The 25,050-nt window shown below is 55.5% G+C and overlaps 1 protein-coding gene across 1 annotated transcript in view; it reads right to left on the bottom strand.

Moving 5' to 3' along the window:
- Positions 1–24,066, bottom strand: part of MNT (MAX network transcriptional repressor) — a gene marked incomplete at its 5' end in the record, with an annotated part of 33,599 nt that extends 9,533 nt beyond the window's left edge. The window contains 4 exons of the mRNA XM_084273009.1: positions 5,967–6,078; positions 6,806–6,847; positions 9,647–10,220; positions 23,994–24,066. Coding sequence (XP_084129135.1) covers positions 5,967–6,078; positions 6,806–6,847; positions 9,647–10,220; positions 23,994–24,066 — 801 coding nt within the window. The remainder of the gene's footprint in view (positions 1–5,966; positions 6,079–6,805; positions 6,848–9,646; positions 10,221–23,993) is intronic.
- Positions 24,067–25,050: the final 984 nt, after the last annotated feature.

The raw sequence follows: 25,050 nt of genomic DNA, 5'->3' as shown, positions 1-25,050 counted from the left end.
ACACGTGGGGTTTCTGCCTGCGGCACGGCACCTCTCTGCGCCAGGATCCATCGCATTTGTGGTGCGCTCCCTCACCCCTGTAATGCTTAAACTCAACTGAAACATTACCATGGGACCCCACAAATCCACTGGCCTTGTTCTGGTCCCCTACACCAGACAGGGATGAATTACCATGTTCTGGCAGTGATGAAGCAACCAGCAAATAAAATCCAAGAAAAAGAAGCAGACACCGAGGAAGTGTCAACATCAGTTGTCATACTTGGGACACAGGAGACTGGTTTAGTTTTTCACCATCAGCCCGGAGGTTGTTCTGCCTTCCCTCGTGCCCGATGTCGACACGTCCTCAGCTGCAGGATTATGGTGCTTTGTTGACAAAGGGATAGAGTCCAGTGTCCCACCCCGGATCATCACTCCTCCCTTAATGCCTCAGTCACACCCACTGTCTAAGTTTGCTGAACTACTTCTTCTCTTTCCACCTGACAATGATCTCGAGACCTACGAACTCCTGTCTTTGCTTTAACTCCAGTTCAAGGCAGTTACATACGACAAAGGGAAATAGCACAGAGGGAGCAGCAGGGACCCAGGCAGCAGGTTGGCTGAGGCTGCAGCACGGCCGAGCGACGGCAGCTCAGCTGAGGAAGCCACGTTTGCAGTCACATGAGGAAATCAGGCACACAGTGCAGTAATTCACTTGGGAATCTAATGAGAAGTGAATTACCTTGAGGTCATGTACCACCAGTTTTTGTACCATAGACATTTTGTTAACCTCCTGAGAAAGGCTCCAGAAGGCAGACACTGCAAGCTGCTGCTTCTACTTCCCGCGAAGAACCAGCCCCAGTGTCATAAGGGAAACATATCTGTCAACGGAGACTGCTATTTCAGTAAAACCCTTTTCTGGCTAGCTGCTCTACAGCTCAAGTGACAGCAAGAGGCCTGCGGCAGCCCCGTGCCTTCTGAACAGCCTGGCCGCTCCCATCTAATGTTTCTCAAGTGCACACAACCAGGAAAACCAAAAGACTGGTTTGCCACAACCATTTATCTGGGTGATTTCTGGGAAGGAAGGCTACGGGCATGGCCCAGGAAACAAGCTTCCAGCGGCATCACTCAGGGGCTTTGCTCCAACACCCGCCAGTCAGCAGGACGTGGGGCACGACGCAGCCCTAGGCAATAAATGGTTTATGATGTGACCGATTTGTCCTAAGTTCATCACAGCCATTTCCTATCTTGAACACTACAAGCAGCAAGGGGACTGGAAAATGTCTTCTATGAATTGGTAAACAAAGGTGGCTTCTTAAGCAGAGCAGAAACCCTTCTGCAGGACTAGGGCCCGACACTTGCCACCGCAGAACATCCCCCCGCACATCTCTGGGAGCTAAGCGGCCCATGCCAGAGCTTGGATCGCAGCAGCACGTGGCTTTACAGGCTTGGAAGGCTTTTTACCCTTTGCCTGTCGCAGGCCCAGGGAAGCTCAGCTTTGTCTTGTGTTTTTAAGCACACTGCTGTTTAGTCAGCACGGAGCTGGCTGTGGTGGGGAACCTGGCAAACAAGCAGGACTTGTGGCGTGACCTCCCTTGCCCGGCTGTGACCCGCTGCTCACGAGCTGTCTCATTCTGGCTGTCCCGATGTCACCCAGTGAGCGGAGAGCCTGGATGTCATCTCACACTAAACATGCAACACAAAATAGCCCCTGAACCTGGACAGTGTTCAGGTACCTCACTGACAGGCGGTGTGAGAACACAGAAGAGAAACAGTCTTGCTTAAGGGCTTCAATTAGCTTCCAACTAAGATGATTACAACATTTCCTAGGGGGCACAGAATCCGTCAAAGAGAATCAGATCAGGACGCCCAGCTGCACAGACGTTCTGGCTACGAACTGCATTTGACGTCTCCTGCTCGGCTCCCCGGCCGCCTCAGCAACACCTTCCTCAGCACAAGCGAAGCACAGTGGCTCTCCGGGGAGACAACGGCCTTGTCCTGCCTGCTCTCTGCCCAGGACGCTGGCCGGCCTCAGCCCAGGGCTCTGCTCTCTTGGAGCAAACCCGCATTTTCATCCCACTGCAATTGTTTCCATGTCATTTCCCTGATCTCAGAAACTTTCCAGAGGCCTTCAGCATTTTCACTCACGTTTCACAATGAGGAAAGGGAAGAATGAAGGGCGAGGGGGCCCGTGTAAGAAATGTGCCTCATCGCAGGCTCCGCCGCTCGGACCCGAGCCCACGCTGGCTCCTGACCCCTCAGGGACAACTCCCTGGGCCTAGAGCCACAGCACAACAGCCACAACAACTGAATCACCATTTAAAAGGATTATTAACTTCCAGCTGCGTTCGGCCTAATTTCCTTTGTGCAATAGCGTGTTTAATTGCAGAGATTCTAATTTACTGTTGCAGAGCACAAGCCCAACTCTAAAGATAAATTAAAATGACAGCTCCACGGGAAGTTTGGAATTTAACTTTCTGACTTATCTGATTTGATGCAGATACAAATATTTAAATCCAGCCAAGGAAACAAACAGCCTGTTACTAAGAAGTTCCAGCTGGAAGGAGAGAAAAAGGCTTTTGCAGGAAGAGAGGCTGCAACAATTAGTGCACTGTCATAGTCCTCGCGGGCACGGATCACCAGCTAAGCAGGGCTGGCACGCTGCACAGCTCCACTGGGCTCATTCAGGTTTGGTTTGTTGGTGTCTACTCCCCATTAAGTGAAAAACCACTTCACTATGCTGCAAGAGGGTTTACTTTTAAATCTCCTTTGTACAATTCCCCTGTTCTCTTTCCAAGGGAGCACCAAGAGTGAACCACGACCAGCCTGGTAGGTGATTTGCTGCCAAAGAGGCAACGTTTCTTTTCTTTTTTCCTGTAGGGATGACCAGCTCCATGGTGCTGCCCGCAGACCCGGCTGGGATCCCTCTCACCCTGCTGAGTTAGAAAGAGGTGGCTGAGCCACAGTCCCACCTACGCTCCCCATAACCCTGGGGGAAGAGAAGCATCATGTCCGGACAGTTCATCCCATCCCCATGCTGGCACACGTCGTATTTGCTGAGATGGAACAAAGCTCAATTCCAACTAAATTTAAAAGAAAATTTTTTAAATTTATTTTTTATCTTGAACTCCGAAAATTCAAATCAGATTTCCAATAATCTGTTTTTTCAGGCAAATAAACAGAGCGCTCGAGCTCTTAGTGCAACCACATCCCGTGACTCAGGCACAGCCCCACGGCAAGGCCGCTGCCAAGGAAAACACTCTGCTTCCAGGATACTCCCTGCTGCTTGCCAACTCCAGCGAGCAGCCACCAGAGACGCTCTGGCCGACCCGCTGGAGGAGGAGGAGAAGGCGAAGTGCTTCAAGCCACGGACGCTGTGCCAGCAAGGAGGTTACACAAGCGGCATGGCCCTGCCGTCTCTGCCGCCCGCAGGGCAGCAAGCCAGCCAGGCTGCTGGTGGTGGTTCAGGCATATCCACGCTGCTCACCAGCTCACTCGCCGGATGGGCAGTCCTGTCACGCACAGGCTGGCGCTCGCCATGTGCTCGCTGCACACATGGAGCTGGATGCTTGACACGGGAGCTCCCAGCTGGACGGGACAGGCATGAGGTTGCCATGACCTTTGCCACCACGGCAGGCGAGCGCCTGGCCAGAGGCTGGCTGTGCTGGTGCCAGCCCAACACCACCCCACTGATGGGCGGATGGACAGCCGCAGCAACACAGCACTGCCCTTACTGACGGATGGACAGACACAGCAATGCACCGGCTGGCCCCCGTCCCAGTGCTGCAGCTGCCCTCGTGCCACCATGGGTGTCAGGGCAGCTCTCCTTTGAGGAGCTCCAGGCAGACCCCTGGGAGGGCGACTGTCACATCACCCGTGGCCTCGGGGCTGCGGGCATGTTTTGCTCTTGCACACCCCTGCACCTCACCTGTGTCTCTCTGGCTCCCAGCTGCTGCCCCGACCCCGCGTGCCCACTGCAAGACCAGCTCCGTGACCCTTAAGGCCACCTGCAAGTGTGAAGCTGGAGGGGGGCCAGTTACTTGGCACAGAGGCAGGCAGAAGCTGAGGGCTGCTCCCTGCGCGCTCCCTGAAGCCAGCCCAGGGGAATGTGGGCAACCGCGGCAGTCTGAGACATGGCACCACACACCGGAGACCAGTCACCGCAGCAGTTCCTCCCACAAGCCACAACATCTGTGGTGAAAACCAGAGCCCTGCAGATACAGTCACCTTGGTGTGACGGTCCCCAACACCGGGATGGAAATATGGCACCGTTTACATCTGCATGTTCACTTCACCGAATGACTAAACATCCCCCAGCTACACCCCAGCCCAAGGCTCCCAGCGGTCCCGGGCAGTGGGCACACCAGAGCAATGGGGTCACAGAGCTGCTCCCAGCCATTCCCATTCCCACAACGGATCCATGCTGGGAAAAGCAATGCAAAGACTGTCCTGAAATGGCCCCTTAAAGAAAACAGAATGGCGTTCTGAACCTATGCCTATCTTCCGGACCAGTGAAAACCCCTGAGAAGGGCTGAGCCAGTCCAGCTACAAACAGCGATCAGTAAATACTGAGTCTCCAAAGCAAAGCTGACGTGAGCCAGCCATGTCTAATACTTCTGAACAAAGGACTGAAATGGTATTTGAGAGAGACCGTGGAAGACAGGAAGAAAGCAAGGAAAATACAGGATGCTTTACTAGGGAAAAACCCATTGTGAGCAGTCCTCAGCACCCTTATAATGCATGACGTCTCTTGGGTCTCTTTATTTACCCTATAAATTTAGCAACTCTTCCATTTTCAGATTAATTTCAATTGCCTCACATGCTGCTGATTTCAAAGTCACAGAGTGTCAGGGAAGGCAGCAGGCCTGCCAGCAGCCTGACTCTCCTCTCAGAAGACACAGGCCCTGACAATATCCTTGAGTTCCCATGAGACAGGAAAGTTACTCATGCTGTGACGTTTTGCTAATCACATTCTCAAAACACAGCGGCCTTGAATACAGGGGTACAGACTACCCTAAACCATGGAGGAGTTGTGGGAAGGTATTTGGGACTAATGGAACATATTAAGAACCAGCCATAAGAAGATGGTCAAAACAGCAGGTGTGTGGATGCTTTTAGACATCATAGATAAACTTAATGATATTTAGCTAGAAGATATGCTTATCAAAACTCATTATTATCACTAAACAATCAGTGTGGTGTAAAGAGTGTATGTAACCAATTAGCAGTTTTCTATCTTGCCACATTTGCAGTAACAGATGTATATAATCTGTGTGATTTCACCCAATAAACGGCTTCACCTAAAATTCATATCGAATTGCGTGTTGCCCATCGCCGATCTCTGCAACAGAGGACATCTCTAAGAGTTTCTTCTGTGCTGCCATTAACCACTTTTACAAATATTAACCAAGCAAACCCCACACTTTCACCTCTCCACCTGCAAACACAACAACTGAATTGTACCTTTCCTTTTTCCCAGACTTGTTCTCAGTACCCCATCCACCTAGAGCTTCATGCCGCAACCCTGACTTCCAGTCCTTCCCTGCCTCCAAGCAAACAGCCTCTACTTACATCTCCAACCCATCAAAAACTCGAGACATGAAAACCTCCATGGCAGTCTGTCTGTTTTGGTGGAGCAAACTTCCCAAAAAATTCACCTTCATCCACAAAGGAGCAGCTTGAGTTTATACAGCCTGGACATCCTTCCTTCAGATCATATGAACTACCTGTCACCACATCCCTGTCACCGATACGGACGGGTGACTGGTGGTTAACTAGGAACTTCCAGTATAAAGAGACTGCACGAACCCAAGTGTTCCTAGAAGATCCAAACATTCTGGGCACATACACTTGCATGGGAGGAGAAGGGAGAATGGGAGCTTTTCTCTTCCCTTTTCCCTCTGCGTTACAGGAAAAAGGTAAGTCTGGTTTAAGCAGCCAGTAGATAAAGTGCTACACAAGGACAGCTGCAACCCGAACGCTACACGTACCTGGATGTATCGCAAGGCACTCCTTAGGACGCTGAGGTTTGAGGTCTTCTTGTCATCTACGTTGGGGATGTTCCGTTTTAATGTCTCAAAGCATTCCTTCAAATGCGCCCGTCTAAAGAGAACACAGACAGTTTGTCAGCGTGGGGAGCAGACACCAGGAACCAACCCAGCAGCGGGCTAGAGCTTCGTTTGGCCTTCATCCAGCAAAGCACTCACACGCGTGCATAGCAGTCACCCAGGCTACCTGCCTGCTCACAGCTGAACTCGATGCTCCAGGCAGCAGAGAGACAATGGGGGTGTCTGCCTGGATCCTAGTCCTGGCTTTGTTAGGAAACCACTGTGCAATCTTAAGTGAGGTGCCTCATCTCCCCCCCGTATTTCCGATTAGCTAGTTAAACTGGTAACAGCTTTGGATCAGGAGCTGCTCCTCATTCTGTTCTCACACTGTAGGCTGATCCCTGATCATGGCAGGTTTATTACTTTGAATCCAAAGAGAAGGCACACCGTTATGCACGTGGGGATATACTTTGCAGGATCAGGGCTCTGCAGGGTTATTGTAATGCCATAATACACGGTTAGGTAAAACATTCCAGGAAGCGAGAGATGCAGAACTGAGCTGTCAGAAAGCAAAGCAATGCTGCATGATTCATTAAAAGCCACTGAGAATTTTGTTCAGGTTATTGGTTAAAAAACAAACAAACAAAAAACCGCCAAAGCCAAACAAATATTGACAGGATATAGGCCGAAAGAAAGGAAAAAAAAAAAAAAGAAGAGAAAGGGAAGGGGGATTACAATTTAAAAACAAAAAAAAAAGTGAACCCCCCTGGCTTTCTACGCACCTGTTCTTCTCCAATTTATTATGTACTTCCCTGGTCCCAACCCTGTAACCCAAACAGAACAAAGATAAACTCAGTGTCAGGTTTAAAACCACTGCGATTCATCCTGTGCGTTCAATGGGTGTGCCTAGTCATACCAGTGAGGACCGAAAAGCAGTCAAGCTGCGCAGCTATCGCTGGTTTAATATGAGTTGAATATGTATTTCTACCTAAGATAAACCCCACACTTTCCATGTGCATCAGCTGGGATAAGCATTACACATACACTGCACACAAGATACAAGCAGGAGTAAGGTGTGTACACACAGAGACGGCTGCTACCAACAAGAGGGAACGACAGGAGGATGGACTGTAAGTATCGATGCGGTACCAGAGAGCCCCAGTTCTGACCCGTTTCTGATCGGGACCTGCACTCCTGCAGGTAAGATTTACGCCGCTTCGCACCGAAGCGTGCGGGACGTGGCAGATGCACTGCAAACCGCTTCAGGGTTTCGCTGTGCCTGAAATAACACAGCTCAACATCAATGCAGAATGAAGTCATCCAGGAGTCCTCCAGCTGGAGGAAGAACCAGGGTGAGCTCTGCGGTTCTGGGGTTCTGCTTTGTCCCCACCCTCCCAATCAGAGGAATATTTGTAGGAAGAAGCCAGACAAATTCATGGTATCTTAAGTTTTCCAGCTACAGTGGTGAAAAAGTACGTTAGTAGACACATGGAGATTTCAACTGTCTCCCATAGGCTATGCACAGGAATTACCTGCCTTTGGCTGAAAACACACCGACACTGGGGTGAGCATTTCAGGAGGGACCTTCATATTTCATAAATATTCAGGTATTTAAAACAAGTATTTGACAGCCATTGCCCATGAAACATTTACAAACTGAAGAAGTCTTTTCCATGTTATGTCTCCAGGGGTAATTCCGGGGCAGCAAGAAGTGTGCACCTTGGGGTAACCCACAGAACGGACTTCAGGAAACCTCGGCACGTCGCTCAGCAGCAGACAGATTTTCTGGTGCACCAATGCCAAGAGCTCTAAAAATCCCAGATGGTAAAACGCTCCGATTATGGCAGAAACCCTGCAGCGATGCTGCACCTCATGCTGGGACAACGGCCCTCACAACCTCCCAGGAGCAACTGCAGCCATCACCAGTACCCCCTTGCCACCAAAACCCCATGTGGGCCCATACAACATCAGGGACAAGTCTGCATGGTTAAAGCACAAATACACTTATCATTTCTGCAGTCAAGCCTTTTACAGACAAGCTCTGAAGATCCCAACCCATCTTACAGAATAGCGTTTTACAAAGGTCTTTACAAACTCTTATCTACACCACCTTCACTGGTTCCTTCTATGCAGTTTGGGATCTCTACATCCCAAGGGACACTCATAAACCCTTTTTTTACCCACTGCATCTTCCAACTCTTCCCACTCCAAGATGATACAGAAACTACTACCCCTCAGGTGCAGCTGTCCAGGGGGAAGGTCACTGCCAACTCATAGCCCTGTGCTCCTGCTCCTTTCACAAGGGGGTACGGTAGATCTGCATTACAGCTCCAAGCCAGGAAAAAGGAAGTGAACTGCCACATCCTGACCTCCTGATACATTCCAAACACTGAGAGGGAGCAAAAGGCAACACCAGGTTCTGACCCGGCCCAAATGTTTCTCCCAAGCAGGTCACTGCCTTTTGTCGGTCCTTCCTCCTGGCTCTTTGCTGAGGCTGGGTGGACCAGAGCAACAGCAGGACCCCCAGCTCTGCTGGGTCTATCTCAGCTCTGCAGCCTAGCCATCCTGGGGCGGGGGGGACAAGGCTGCTGCTGCCACAGCAAGAGGGACTCCAGCCGGCACGTCAGCTCCCAGCATCTGCTCTGAACTCCTGACCGCATCCCCGCCCGTGGACCTGGGGGCACGTTTGCTTTATTGCTCCCAACAGCCAAGGTGCAGAGAGCGACTTTGTGCCCAGCCTCCACAGGATCGGCACGGCATCTTCAACACACCGCAGAGAGTTACCGCCCAGCAGCAGGCAGTGGGGAGGGTGTCAGAGGTCTAGACAACACGGCCCAGGAGGAAAGTCTGAACAGATCCAGGTCATGTACCCTGCAGGAAGGAAGCCTGAGGGGCCAAGGGGAACAGGTAAAAGCTTGGGGTAGAGAAAGGAAAGGTTTGTTCTCCCAGCCTACAAGAAGTAACACCAGACCACGGATTAGTACACTGTGGTGTGGAAACAGCCGCCTAAGGAGAAGACAAATCTCCACCAGCCAAAGTCCTTAAGAATGAGTCAGACAAACACTAACCTGGAGCAACGACAGAGTCACAAGCCCTGTCCAAGAGTGAGGACAGATCAGACAGTCCCTGCCAGCTGCGGGAGCTCTGGACACGTTGTGCTTACGGCACTACAGAACTGCAGCACAGCTGAGGGGATCTCTGTACTGGGGAATCAAACCTCCCAGATCTCATCCCAGTTTCAGGAAAGTTTTTGCAAGCAGCATCGCTGCACGATTGCCCTGATCAGTGTAAGCAGAAATCTTTTGCCAGACATAAGATGCCGCCTGAGGTCAGACAGACAGTGCTGGGATTTGCTCCCTAATACACTTCTGGGTTGGAAAAACAAATCCTTGTAAAGAGTCCTACAGTGTGTTCCCTACAGGTAGGGAAGTAAAACAAAAAAACATCAAGCTAAGAAACCCCGTTATCAAAGCAACCGACCAGACATCCAAACTTCCATGGATCTCAGGATTTCTGACCTGACAACTCCATGCAAAAGCAGCAGCTGCTCCAGGTTGATGCAGCTTTTGGTATCATTTTTGCCCGGTCCCTCTCAAAAGCCTCCACACACAAGGTACACTCACCCTCCAGGTCTCTTCTTCTGCTCATTTGGTTTTGCGTCTTCTGCTGGAGTCAGCTTCAGAGCACCAAGCTGCGGGGGAGCTCCAGGGTGCTGCAGGGGCTGGTGAGGCTGGGGCTGGATGGGCTGCTGAACCACATGGTGCTGGGAGATGGCCAGGACCGGCGCCGCGTAATGCTGGAGCTGCTTCGGGCTGCCCGATGGCGGCGTAGCAGCTTTCCCGTCCGGCAGAAGCGGGCCCGGCGGCCGCTGGATGACCGGCGCCACCGAAGATGCTTCCTTAGTGACACTGGGAGTGCTTACGAGGGGCGGGTGGCGGACGAGCGGCGAGGACAGGGTGGTCTGGGCTGCTTGCTGAGGGGGGCTGGTGACAACTGGGATGGGAATGACAGAAATGGGGGCTGCCAGGGGTGGGGGCGGTGGGGGGGCGGGGGCCGGGGGGGAGATGGGCACCAGCAGTTCGGTCCGGGGCTCCTCCAGGATAAGAGCGCTGTTCGCCCGGGGTGCGCTGGCCTTGCTGGCCTTCTTCTGCTCCTGCTCCCTCTCCAGGCGGAGCTTCTCGTGCTTCTCATTCTCCTCTGAAACAGAAACACCAACAGTGATTAATGGTGCTTCCCAACAGTCCTGTCCAGCCAGGTTGGTGACTGACTGCTCCCGTTGCCAGAGGGGAGCAGGGCTCTGGGGACAGCACAGCACAGCCCACAGGCACGTCTGGGGCCTGGAGCGGGACCTGCGGCCCACAGATCCATGCTGTGTCCAGCCACGCTGCACCTTCCCTTGCAGCCCTTTCACTCCAGCATGAACCACGGGATACAAACCACACGCTACACCCACATTCGACCCTGGAGACTAAGCTGCCAAGGCGACTCCCGACTCCTCCACCGTCTGCAGCAGCCCCAACATCCCTGAGGACACCATGACCACTGTAGCAGATGAGAAGCCACGACCCCATCAACCTCCTTCTCGAGAGCTCCACTGAGGCACCCTGTGCAGAGAAATGGCCCAACCCAGTCACATCCCACTCTCAAGACACGAACTCACACACTGCAAGGCCCTTCTGCCAAGGGCAAACAGTATGGACCCACACAAAATTAATGGACACTGAGAGCTGTGCCAGGCAGCCTGTGCCCGTGCCCATGCCCGGAGGGATCCAGTACAGGATCAGCCCCCCTTGCACAAGCTTGTGGGGTTGGACTTGGCACCCCGAGCAATGCTCACTCCCACAGCACCTTCCCAAAGCCCTCCTTGCTTGTGCCTGTCTGCAAACACATCACCACACTCTGTACCAAAGAAATCACAACAAAACATTTTCAGCTTTTCTTTTCCTATTTGTAAATCGGCACAGAGCTCCAGAGTGCTTGAGCGAGGAGCTCACCCTGGCGTGGTGGCAGCCCCAGGACAGGTTCCAAGGTAGTTACGGACAAGCCCAGAGACCAGCCCTGACTGACAACACCCTGGGAAAAAGCTGCATTTCAGCATCACCTCAGCTGGAGCCAGCATGTGCTCGAGAGGCAGCGTCCACTGCTCCCAGTGCTCCCATTGCTGACCCAGCTCAAGGGACAGCGATACAGGCCCATCAGGGCACTCCTCTCCTGCCCCAGAGTTTGTACAAGCTTTGACACTTGGCTCTGAGGCGCACACATTCCCGTATGTTTTCAGAACGCCAGACAAAGTCAATGAAATCTGTGTGGCCTGACTAGCAAAATAAACCTCACTAAATAGGATCCAGGTCTCCAGCTTTAATTGTGTGAACATGGCACCAAGGATATTTGTTTATACAAGCCCTGTGGCACCAGTGGCCCTGGTATCTCGGCATCTCACAGCCTTCTCCAAATATCCCCAAACCCATGGCCCATGAAGCCCAGCAGCTCTCATTCCTCACAGCCTCTGAGGAGCTGCAATGAGAAGTGGTGTGCCAGCAGTATGCTTTGAGCTGTGACTTGTGCACAGAAACACACGAACATCTGGAAAATAAACCCTTACTTCATCGAGCAAGGGATCAGAGGAATGGCACGTGCAGTCGGATGTCCCACCTCCCACTGCAGCCAGTATCAGTGATTCCGAGGAAGTTCTAAGGAACATCCTGAGCTTGGGCTTGGCCTCAACATTCTAGCTGGAGTGTGTATTTCGGAAATTTGATAGAAAAGCGTGTATACCACAGCATGCAACTCCCAGGGTATGCTCAACCCCCAGTTACCTTCAAGAAGCAGCTACATGAAATGCAGCAAGTGGGACAAGAAGGGCCCTGTGAGGCCAGCTCCCCGGCCCTCACTTTCCAGAATGATTCAATGGAATGTAATAATGCTGAATAGATTGATGTAGATGTAGCTTGAGACAATTAATATAACTTTAATTTGTGTATTTAAGAATAGATTTGTAGTAGATTTTAGTAGAATATGTCTGTAACCGTGGGGGCTGTTTCATGAAAGTGGCTACAAAACTCAGCTGTAACAGTGGAACAGCCTTAAGATAGGGGCCCAGCTGTTACTGTTAACCTGGCTGCTGTCTGGCTACTCCCTTACCTGGCTTTTGATTTTGAGGGGTGTCATGCAAAAGCAAGAGACAGCAATTCAGGGCACAAAACTTTTATTCCTGATTCCGAATGACCTTTGGCACATGTGACTGCAAAGCGTCACCGTCCCAGATTCACAGACCACGTCATTTCCTGCCGTTCCCTCCAGCCCAGCATTTCCACACTGTACATTGTACCTCCCCCCCAACCTACATGAAAGCCCTCTTGTCCTGCTCTGCTCGCTGGCTGCCCCCAGAGCCCTGTCCGAGACCAAGCAGCCCAGACTCCGGGGGCAGGAGCCCAGCGAGCAGTGTCCGGAGGGACACAGGGCATGAGCTGCGGGAAGGCAGCCCAGCTCCAAACCAGACAGGGGAACTTCAAACCCCAGCAGCCTGAGTTCAACGGTCAGCAGCAGCAGCAGCCCCGACACATGCACCCCTCTCGTGGGACCAGGGATAGGGTCAAGCCCCCAGCAGCTAGCATAACACCCGTACCAAGCTCCAGCACCAGGGCTGCATCTCCAGGCTCTGACTTGGTACTTGGAAGGCACCACGTGAAAGCCACTGATCTGGAAGGAGTCCACAGCCAAACAGTACTTTTCCCATGTCTGCCCAAGACTCAAATCCAAAGTTTTAGTTCAATTCCTTGCAGCACCAAGCAGGAGGGTAAGTGAGCTCACGACCTGACCTACTCTGACATGTGAGGTTGTTTAAATAGCAACTCAGAGCCTGAATGCAGTATTTCTCCACCTTGAAGCAGTTCAAGAAAACATAATTATTAACATTTCCTTAAAGGAAGAAGTAAATCAGGGCAGGGTGGCAAAAACCCCAGCAGGAATCCCCTGATGTAAACAGCGCAAATCTCAGCTACCGGTGATTTCAGACTGGTTCAATTGAACAACATTAATAACTAATAAATAAAAGCCCTTTGTCTGCAATTCTTTTGCTCCACTTTACTGCCTGGTTTGCAGCCAGAGCCAACGTGATGGCCCTGGCACAGGACTCACAAGGAAATTCAACCCCAGCAACCTGCTGACTAATGGTGTTTCACCAGGCATGTTTGGCCATGCGGCCAGCGCCGGGGCGGCACAGGTACCTGGGAGAGCGAGAGCGTCCTGGGGACCGACCTGGTGCCAGCCCTGGCCAGCCACACGCTGGACAAAGGACCATGCAGCTTCCACCCAGACGTAAATCTGCGCCCTGCCAGACGGAGGGGCAGCAAAGCAGTGGATTAATGGAAACTGCCAAGGTCTGCCGAGGACGGCAGAACCTGCCTGGGCTGAATTTGCTCCTGCACAGGCTCCTGGCAGCAATGTCCCTGCAGTGCAGGAGAGGATCTAGAAACGAGACCTGCAGCTGAGGTGTGTGCCGAGGGCGATGCTTTCCAGGGCACGAGCAGAAGTCAGCAGTGAAACTCCTACAGGTAATCGTCATTCACAGGGGAAGCTGAGAGAACAGGAGAGGTTACCCCCAAGAGAACAGGAGAGAAGGTTACCGTACTCTGCTGATCAGAAATACTTATGTTAATGTCTCTGTGAAGCAGGTGCAGCCCTCGGGCTGCTGACAGGCTGCCAACAAACAAGGCCTTCGGTGCTGCAAATCCTCGACTCCCTTGAGTTTATTTCAAGGGTTTTTTTAGCCAAAATCTGACACCAGTGAGCCACTGTCCTCTGCGTCTGACTCGTCCATAGGCAAAAAGGAACCATGCCATCGACCCCCATGCCAGGAGGGGTCCGAATGTCTCTATGCCATCTCCTCCTAACAGCCCCCAGGACAGGGACACTTCACCAAGCTCTGAAGATCTATCCTCTGCTAACAAACTAAACACAGGCCATAAAAAAGCCCCCCCTTGGGGCGCTCTGCTTTTCCACCTGGGTCAAGTCCACCCAGTTTCCGTCCCCAACACAAACAGGGAACAGTACCCAGCACCCTGTGCTCACACATGTGTGGCTCATGTCCACGGGCAGAGCACCCAACTCATGAGCTTCCACAAGCTCAGTGCGCAAGGGCCAGCAGGCTCAGGGGGGCAAGTGAACGGGCAGGCACACGCTGAAATCACCTGCGATTTCCACTCCATCTTGAAACTCTCATCAAGGGGACGAAGACTCAATGAGCCCTGCAAATCCTCAGGGCCCTGAGCCACTGCTGAGGGGACAAGGACCCTCACCCTGCCCACACTGCACCATGGGCCTCAGCTGCTGAGGTGTACACCACAAAGGATGATGGCAATGCCACCAGCCATGGACGAAGCAGCAAATCTTGTCACAGATCACAGAAACAGGGTCAGCGTTCCCGGCTGCCGGACCACGGCTATTTTAGGGCCCTGACAGTCCAGGAATACACAGTGCCAGGCACTCTTAACTTTAATCATCTTGCCGGGTTTAAATTTATCCCCTCCCTTTTGCCTGCCCTGGAAATGCCACCATCCGTAACCACGAGGGCTGCCAGCCAAGGAGCAGCCGTGCAGGCGGAACCCACGTGCCTCCGTGGCCGGCAGCGGCCAGAGTACATCAGGGAGCTGCCTGCTCAAGTGCAGCAAGAGCACTGCATGAGCACTGCATTCCTTAAAGGAATTTTAATGCTCCTGTTTCCTACTGGGAACGCTGTCAGCACTCAGAACGTAGCAACAGCTCATGCCTTCCCAAAACTGAGTGCCTCGCCTCAACGCATCCTTGAGGGTCCTTCACCAGAGCAGAGAATATTCCTTCTCCCTCACACCGGCAGGCAGCGGCCTGTCTGCGGTGCCATTCCCTGAACAGTTTGCAATGAGCCACGGGAGTCACTGCTGGCTCGTACTGGGAAAGCACTGGAGACAGGAGGAGCCTCCAGTATCTCCTCTGTGAGGCTGGCCTGGCCACACTTGGGACAGGGACCACCGTGCCAAGAGGAAGGGCAGGCTGCGGCCTGGAGCTCGCTTTCTGTTTCTGCAGGTCCCAGGCTCTGGAGGGGAGAACCGGGGAAGGAAGATAAGGACCAAGTCAGCAGTCCTGGAGCCCAGCCTGAGCCAGGCCAGTTCTGAGTCACAGCTCAGGCTGCTGACACAAGAGGACACGCCAGCCAACAGCCGCAAGTGCCGAGAAACAGGCTGGAGGACTGACTGAGGCCCTTCTGAAATCGTGACCCCCTTTTCTTTGAGCTTCCCAAAGTGCATCTGGCCACAGTGTAACACCTGCCCAGCTCTTCTCTCCCACCTCTGCTAAACCCCCTTGGTGTGGTGCCTGCCCCTTCCCCAGCAGTAATGGGGCAGCCCCCAAACGCAGCACTTGTTGCCAACACCCTCCCAGCTGGGCCAGCAGCTGCAGCAGCCCCTCACAGCCCAGACCACGGTAGGTGCAGCTGCAAGGAGCCAGCTGCAGGGCACCCGATGGCTGTAAGGCCACTCGCTCGCTGCTGCTCACCCAGGCACCACATTCAGATGTCCGTCTACTGCCAAAACGCCCCAGGTTCCTTCCCATCCACAGACTGGGCCACATTCCCTGCCTGCAGAAGGACTCAACTGTACTTTAAGGGCACACTGTTCATAAAGGGTACTGAAATGCTCCACAACCAAAAATCAGGAGCCTGTGACACAGGGCCAGTCTTCCCAGGGCTTCAGGAAGCCCAGCACTCCCGTCCAGCATTCCCTCTGCCAAGGAGCCCTCGCTACACCGCATGCTCCCCACACACCTTATCTGCAGACCATATCACCACTTGCTGCTACAACAAAAATACTCATGTCTCCATTTTCTCAGCCAGAGGATGACGACACGTTCATGTCACAGCTGTAAAAGCAAAGGAAATCCAGCCTTCGCCTTAGCTATGCCTACCAGCATGGTTCAGCATGACGGAAGGGTCTGTAACTCTCAGGAACCAGTGACCACAGAAGTGACACCGTGATCCTCTTGCCTCTAAATCACAGGAGCAGACACGCTTGATTCCCACTTCACAGAGATGGATGGCTTGCAAGAAGGGAGTGTTTTCTTTCAACCAAACCATAACAGCTACTGGAACGCAGGAAGGTTGAATGGACCCTCAAGAAGTCACGTCATCTCCCAAGCCCCAAAGAAGAATCAGCCATAACTAAGGAATACTTGGTACACATCTCTCAAATCGACGGCTTCTCAAATCTCTATGGATAATTTACCCTGTGATTTAATTTGCTATTCCAGCGCTTAGCTGAAATCCCAACTCAGCCTCACATAGTTGTTTTAGCTGCATTTTAGTTACAACTAACTCTTAGTGGACAGAAGAAAAAGAAAGGGCTGGGATTTAGTAGTACAACAAAGGAAAAGAAAACACATTAAGACTGCTAAAGACCCACGGTGGACAGCCTCCTCTCCACAGGCTACCCCGGCGCCCTCCAGCAGCGAGGTGTCGAGCACATCGCACGCATTGCTGCAGCACCGAAGCCTGGCAGGCCGGAGGGACTTAAGGCCCTTGCTGTCGCTTTCGGCAGAGCTCAGGATGAAGCTCAGAACAGTGTGGGCTCTGACACCAGCAGCCACTGCTCCAACCTGGGCAGACAACCTGCGAGCCCCTTCGACGCGAGCTGCCACCGCACGGCCTTGCCACCAGGCATGAAAACAATGGGATCTGGTAAACGGGTATCTGCACCTTGAACAGCTTTTGCATCGCAGTCGGAGCTAAAGGTGGCACTGACCAACCCCACCTGCTCCATGGCACAGCAGAAGGAAGCTGCCGTGTCCCCTCCTGGCCCAGGGACAGCGTGGCACGATGACGTCTGCAGAAACACAGCAAGCAACAGTGTGCTTTAAATGTACTGACTGGGAAAGAAGGGTGAAGCTGAGCTGCCTGAATAAAGCACCTTCGAAACAATCTACAATCTCTTCAAACAGAACAAGATGTGTCCACAGAAGAGACATCGGAGATCCCGCTTCACCCGCTGCTCACACCCCGGTCTCAGACCCTCAGGGTGCGAGCAGGCTGCAAACTTCACTTGAAGCCAGACAACACGCTGCCTGGATTTTACACACGCTAGAAACTGAAGCAAGGGCAGGTTAAATGACTTCATGTAACACACTGAGTCATGGCAAAACCGGATCTGTGGGTTAATTACCAGCCTGTTAGGTAAGCGTATTTGCTCGACACCAGTTCACTAACGTTCCTCGATCTCCGTGACCAGGAGAGCCCAGTGCTGCACCTCTGCCCCGTGCCAGGGGTTGTTTGCACAGGCTGCTAACAGAGTCAGCTCCCTGCTCAAGGAAATGAATGGAAAGGTGCAGCTTTCCCTTCAGAACCTGATCTCCGTGCTAGGAATCCAATGCTATCTGCCCATCAATGCACACCTAGGGGTGCACAGGAGGTGGTGGCTTTCCTTGATCTCCAGAACTGGCTGCGGCAATCTCCGAATTCACACACACGCCTCTTCCCAAAGGTAACATCTACCTCTCAGAGACAGCATGCTGGTACACCGAGAGGAAGAGCTGGCCACATCCTCCTCAGCAAACGTCACAGCACCGCTGCGATGCTGTCCACCTTCATAACAACCACCCTGAACCCGCAGCATTGTCAGCCAATGGCACAGGCACATTAACACATCCCTCCTCAAAAATACTCACTGTGGTCTTTGTTCACTTGGACTCCTGCAAAAGTACAACAGCTCCGTCCACATCACACCTAAACTCCATCAGGCGACACCCTGCCATTTGGCCACTGCAATTCTAATCAGAAAGAACAACAGGAATCAAAACCAAGGCGACAGATTTGTTTGAATGCTTCAAGCTGTCAGCTGGTGCCAGGTTTTCCAGGGGGAGATGCCTGCTCTGCCCGAGCATATGACAGTACCCAGAATGTAGAGTGATCTACATGAGGTGCCACCAAGTCCTCTCAAACCTTCTCTCATGGTGATGTGACTGCATCAATATGAGGGGCTGACTGGACCAGGGAGTATTTTGTGCCACAGTGGGAAAACCTGGTGCCCCCTGAGCTGCACAAATACTCAGAGACTGGTCTGAGCCTTCCTGAGCACGGCTGCACTTGTAACAAGTGAACAGGAACACAAAGGAAACACCATCAAGAACATGACCGGAATTACATACAGCAGGCATTGAGTTCATATGGTCCTGTTCATAGAAGGAGATTCCGGAAAGCTGGGAGCCTGATTCCCGTCCCAGCCCACGTGGCCACAGTCACTCCAGACAGTCTCTCTGTGACCCCTCTTCCACACAGAGATATACAAAGACATTGTCCAGGGACACTGGGAATCCCATTACCAGCAACCACACTTCGGTACCATTCCGAGTGACACGATCCGAGTGACACACCAGACGTTACACACACGCTGGCGCATGGCACATCCATCACCTTCTGCAGGGTTATCACACCTTGCAGGCTCTTGTGAGCTGCCATCAGATCCACACCGTGCTTCTACACATAACCTTGAGCGTAGGAATGCAGAGGAAACAACTTTTGTTATCAGATGCTGCTATGAAAAACATCAAAGGCTGCAGGAAAGACAAGGAAAGCCCAAGGGAATCTTTAACTAGCAGGCAGAGTGGATTGTGCCATCTGCAGTAAGAGACCTGCTTTCAGCATGCAATGCTCCTTCATCCCTCTCCCACCCTCTGCAATGCCACGCCAGCAGCTTCCAGCAGAAGATACGGTGTTGCAGAGCTGCCCAGGGCTGCCTGTACTCCAGCCTCTACATACAGCTTAGCAGGAGACTGGGAACCAGAAGGCTCCACCTGACATCCCGCTTTGTCAAGGCACAGCTTTGGGTAAGGCACTTCACGGCCCTGCCCCTCAGCTCTTCAGCCCACATCCTTCCAGAGGTGCTGCAAAATTCAGCTACAGATGAGAATATGCTTTTGTGGCCCTTGCTGAAGGAATTTATCAACCCAGGGAAGGGAAGTTTGCATTTCTTCCTTTGGCAAGGCAGGCCTGCGAGCTTTGCGTGCTGTCTGTGTTTTCCAAGCACGCCCGTACGCCTGCACACGCAGAGCAGACAGGAGGGGAGGAAGATGGGAAATGAAGGGCGATTTACTGCAGTTTTACTTCTCCCTCTGCCCTGCACCGGAGCCCCCAAGACCAGCGAGCTGGGTGGGCAGCCAGCACGCTCCCCTGCGCTACGGATCTCAAATGCCTGAAAAGCAATGAGTTGAAAGCAAAGAAACCCTCTCACGTACTGAATATGATTACACTGTGAGACTGTCTGCCACAAGGTTACGCCAAGGCTCAGAGAGCCCTTGCTGACCAAAAGAAAACCACCTAAAACTGAAGTTTTGATGTGACTGCAGTTTTGTTGGGCTTTGGGAAGTTCAGGATTTTGTACTCAAAATTCAACTGACGTTCCCCACAGTACAGAAGAGGAATCGGCAGGGTTAAGGAAAGCAGATGCCCAACTTCCAGCCCCGCTGCTGGCCGTGATGCAGGACGAGATAGAAAGTTCCACCAGCACCTTGGGAGAGCCGAGCCTTGTGGACAGCACAGGTCTGGAAAGGCAGCTCCTGTGCAGCCACCCAACTGCCTTACCCTCCAGCACCTGGCCCACTGCCTGCCCAGCTCATGCTCTTCATGAGGGGAAAAAGGGAAAGAAGGAAAGGAAAAGGTGAGCACCAGAGCTGGTCTGACACTCGAGCAACAAGGCCAGTGAGGATTACGTGAGGAAACTCCAGTAGTCAGCCTGCTGTCACGTTTATCCATGGCTTCTGCAGGCCCGAGCAGGCTGTGGAAAGCCAAACTTGCCTGCATGCTGAGCAAAGCTACTGCCACCCACCACCGTGGCACTGGCATACTCCCAGGCCGTAGCGAAGCTCTCGGGTACTGGGAGCCTTTGCAGAGAGACAAACACTGTGATACTTGTTGGGAGGTGTTTTAACTTCTTCCAAAAGAAATATGGGTGGACATGCTGCCTGTACACCAACAATGATGAAGACATGGACACCCATGCCCAGAGATGCTCAGGTCCTGCAGTATCCTCAGCTGGATAGAAGCCACTGTGGCCCAAATGCCCTACGGGGTTCCTGGAGACGGTGTTAAGCGTCATACTGATGAGACCCACAGAGGATGCCCAGGTTATGCCCAGCACTAAGATGCTGCCCAAACACCAGTGCTGGGCACGAGCTGGTCCTCCTCCTCCTCCTCACCCATCAGCACTGGGTGGGTGGCACTGTAGCCAAAGGAAACCTTCCTGGTCACACACACACCTCGTTCCCAACCTCATGCAATTCAGATGTGTGCCAAAACACAGCTCGGTGGGGATATGCCTACTGTGCGGTCACCACCTCGCTGGCAGCGTTCAGAAGAGACAAGGCTGTGAATGTAATTGAGCAAAGCAGAGAGCACAAGCTGGATGCAGAAGTACCGATGGGGGAAAACCCCAAGAAGACAACTATTAGCTATCTGCAATTATAAACAAATGTCTTTTCTCAGAACATGAAACATTCTTGGATTAACCTAAATTCAAAGAAATCAGCCACCTTCTAATTCCAGTCAAACGTCTCTGGAGTTTGCAAGCAACAGCCAGTAAGGGCCTCGGTCTGTGGTCTGTGCCCTGCACACACTGGCGCCTACAAGCACATGAGCCTCTGTTCTACAGGAAAGGGGCAGCAGCACCAGCAGCACGAAGCACCAAAGCACAGATGGGGACAAGGCAAGAGTGCTTCAAAATCCTGATCCCCAAAGCAATCCAAAGCTGAAGCACGTGGCCAACAATGGTGCAGGTCTGGGTTTGGGTTCCTGTGGCATCAAGAGTGTAAGAAGAAACGTGTAACGTCATCTACCCCCTTGCCTCCCCCAGCTGGTTGGGTTTTCCCCCACAAATTAACGAGATCCAAATAACATCGTTACCAGTCTCATCATTTACATAGCATCTGTCATTGTGTAGGAGAAAGGGTCTGCTGAGCGTGTAAACAGGGGCCAAACCGCTCAAGTTTCCTTTCTGCTGCATCTCTGCACGTCTACATAAACCCATCACACACACTTGTAAGGAACCCTTCCGAATCAACACTGAGCCAACACGGTGTGAAGCACACTGTATGGGTTGCCCTGGGCCCAGGAGTGGCAGCTGCATGTGGGCTGGAGCAGGGCAGGCTCCAGGCTTCCCCGAGGTGGGTCAGCCTGGCCAGTGGCGCGGCTTCGCCCCTGCCATGCTGGCAAACCCAAACGGGGCCACCAACAGCTCCCCAACGCTGTAAACGGCCTCAGAGGGCTGAGGGCACAGAGCACCGATTGCTCTGTGACAAATCAAGACAAATGAGGCCGACATGGTTTAGTTTTCCACCGGTGGAAGAGGCTGAATGAGCAGGAAAAGCCACGCGTGTACCTGATGGAAACGAAGCAGAGCTGAACAACAGCACAGGTTGTGGCCAGGGAAACAGGACGTTCTGCAGCACTGGGGCCACGTGCATGCAGTGCTGATGGAAGCACACCAGGGCCCAACTCCAAAGCCAAGCTCAGCTTCACCCACAGACCTGCAAAATGCAGCACTAGGACACCAGCACCCTGCCCATGACAACAGCCCTGGTGTCACAGGCAGCCCCCACCAGCCTGACCTCCCAGAGAGTCCGGGGAGAGGGTGAAGATCCAAGTGCAGCCTGCTTTTGGGGAACCCCCCACCTCCTCTCTTTGGAAAGCTCTCCTCTTCAGCCACAGCCCACACACACAGTCCTCATGCCTCTGTCCAGCCGGGAAGCAGCCCCAGCTCAGCACAGGCAGGCAGGACGTGTAGCTCTGCCTCCCATGCTGCAAGTACGGCAACGCTCCTTGCCTCTGGGAATCCCCGTGAAGGGGATCAGCTGCACTGCCACCCTCTTCCCTCCCAAAGCCAGTCTGTCTCCTCCTTCCCAAACCTGCCTGGTTTTTCCTTCTGACAGTTTTCTTCCTCTCAAAGGCGGGGTGATGAGCACCTGGCTGAGTGGAAGACCTTTTCCTCCGCTATTCCCGGGTCGGAAGAAGCACCAGATAAAGCATTTGCCATTAATTCACTCTCTGGGCACCAGGGCAGGCCCATCACCAATGGCCACAGGCCACGCTCACTGTCACAGAGTGGGGACTCCAGAGCAGGTCCCTGTCCTGCACTCCCACCTGAGGCTGAGCACTGTTGTCAGCTCTAGACCCAGAAGCCTTACCCCGCTGTTATTTTAGACTTTTCAATGCCATTCCCAAAACGGATTCATTTTAAGGCCAGACTAGACTTCTGGCATTATGCAGTGGTTAAACGTGGGTGCAATGCAGGCATGCAACTCCTCTGAACACACACTGAAGGGGGAGGAGGGGAAGAAGACAGGGAAGAAGACAGGGAAGAAGACAGGGAAGAAGACAGGGAAGAAGACAGGGAAGAAGCCAACACGCAATGCTCCATTGTTGCCCAGTCTTTCCCAGCCATTCCTCTCCGGCTCATGCTTTCCCCCAACATCTTCCTGTTCCCCAGGGTTCAGGCGATGAGCTCCTCCCTCCCGTGCCACATATCTTCCTGGTGCTCGCCGCTCCCTTGGAGCGGCCACGTTTGCACCGACCAGCTCAGCCCCGAGGCGCCTGTTGCCCAGAAATGGTAACCGCGCATCGCAGCCGCACGCTGAGCCGCTCACCCGGGGAATGTCCTGCCCGGAGCAGGCTGTGGCACGGAGCAGTGCCTCCTGCACCCCCTTCCTCACGTCCTGAGCCAACTTGAGAGCCCACCCGATTTCTTCTCTTTGGCACCCTGCCCTCCTCGCACCCCCCCCGGAACCATCCTCCCAGGGCTGGACTCCATGGGCTCTCGGGGTCCCTTCCAAGCCCTGCGGGTCTGCGGCTCTGTGGATAGTTCCTGCCTCCAGCACCGCTCCTGCCCATCCCGGACCCCCCGCTTGCCGCAGCCGCCTACACAGCGTGCTGTGCTGACGCGGGGCGACGGGGAAACACCGCCGGCCCCCCCGGGCTCTGTCTGCGCCGCCCCCGCTGCTTCGCCCCGTAGAGCATTCGGACCGCGGGCGGCAAGAGGCAGGGAGCGCGGCTGGGGAGCGGCGAAGGGGCCGTGACGGGCCCCGCAGGAGTCCCCGCCCTGCCCGCGGCCCCCGGCCCGCTCCCGCCCCGCCCGTGACTCATCGCGCACACAACGGGCCCGCGCCGCGGCCGCAGGGACGCGCGAAAGGCCCGGCCCGGCCCCGCTCCCGCCGCCGGGGCGCGCCGAGCCACCGAGCCGCTGCCCCGTGCCCCTCGCAGGGACCGGCTCTCCCCGCGCCGGCGGCGGACGGCACCCCGGGGCGGGACGGTTAGGACAGGACGAGAGGGAACATGCGGACCGGGGCTGGGGCTGGGGCCGGGGTCCCGCCGCGGGGCTTCCCCCTCCCCACCCCCTCCCGCCGCCGGACGCGCCGCGGGGTCCGGACGGGCCGGGGCTCCCCGCGCGCCAGGGGCGGGGCCGCTCGCACGTGGTGGCGGGCGGCGCCTCTCCGTCACGCGGCCCCGCCCCCGCCCCGCCCGCGGCGCGGGGACACGCAGCGCGCGACGGTGGCGCGCCCGCGGGAGGGGCGGGGCGGGGGCGGCCGGCGCCCCCCGGAGCGGCCCGGGGACCGGGACTGGGACCGGAGCTGGGGTCCTCCCCGCCGCGGGGAACCCCGGCTGGGCCGGCGCCGCGCCCGCTCTCCCTCCCTCCCTCCCCCGCCAGCCTCCCCCTCCACGCGCCCTGTCACTTCCCCGCCCGCCGCGGGCTTCCCACCGCCGCCGCCCCCGGCCGGACCCCGGCGGCGGCGCCTCGCACCGGCAGCGCCGCGGCCCCACCACGCTCCCCTTGCCTTTGCCTTGCGCCCCCCCGCCCGCCCTTCCCGCGGCGCCACCCCCGCCCCCCGTCCCCCGCGCCGACTCGGCCGGCCGCGGGCTGTCAGGCGGCGGCCCCGGCGCGGCGCCTGCGGCCGGCCCCTTACCACGTGCGGTCTGCTGCTGCTGTGCCTGCCACTCCAGGAACCGCGCCGCCTCCAGCAGCGTCTCGATGCTCATGGCGCGGGCCCCGGCCGCCGCCGCCGCCGCCTCCCCGGTCGCGCGGGCCCGGCCGCAGGCGCCGCGCCGCCCCGCGGCTCGCCCCGACGGCAGCAGCGCTGGCGACAAGATGGCGGGCGGCAACAGAAACACAACAGGCGGGCGCTGGCGCGGCCCCGCTACTACGCGGCGGGCGGCCGTAAGACGCGGCGCGGAGCACGGGGCGGCCGCCCGGAAGGGACGGGGAGGGACGGGACGGGGCGCCCGGCCCGGCCTGGCCGCGACGCGAGGACGGCCCCGCGACCCCGCCGCTCGCGAGGAGCGGGCGCGGCCGCCGGCTTCGCTCCGGGGCGGGAGCCGGGCGCGGGGGAGGGAGAGGGGCGGCGCCGGGCGCGACGGGGGAAGGCGGGCGCCGGGCCGGGCTGGCGGCGCAGCGCTCCGGCTGCCGGGTTTTCCGAGCGACCCTCCCCCCGCAGTGCGCTCGCGGCCCATTACAATATGTCACCGCGGCGCGGGCCAATGGGCGCGGAGGACAACAAGGCATGGAGCCCCTCCACATGGGCGCCCCGCGCCGCCGCCGCGCGCCTTAAAGGGGCCGCGCCCCGGCCGCGCCCCACCAGTCGCGGCCTGCCGCGCGCGCCCGGGGGCGGATCCCGCCCGCCGGCACCGGCCGCTCGCTGGAGCCGCCCCACTAAGCGAGGCCCCGGGGAGCGGGGGTGAGAGCTGGGGGCGGCCTGGGGCGCAGCCCGCGGCGGTCGGACGCGCCGGTTCCGCGGGAGCCGGACCCGTCCCGCTGCGGCGCGAACGCGGGAGCCTCCGGGAGGGCGTCTCCGGGGAGCCGCCGCTGCCCGCGCTCCGCGGGGGGACCCGCGGCCCAGGCGCTGGCGGAGACGGACGGAACTTGGCGGTGTCGGCGCGGGAACGTTCCGGACCCTGCCGTGCGTGACGCAGCGTCTCCCGAGCCGGGCAGGATTCCCGCGGGCCGGCGGAGCGTCCCCGGCGCCG

Source organism: Gallinula chloropus (assembly GCF_964237585.1).
Source record: "Gallinula chloropus genome assembly, chromosome: 19".
NCBI classification, from domain to species: domain Eukaryota; kingdom Metazoa; phylum Chordata; class Aves; order Gruiformes; family Rallidae; genus Gallinula; species Gallinula chloropus.
Note: the sequence above shows the minus strand (reverse complement) of the source record. Positions and strands in the feature narration are given on the sequence as shown.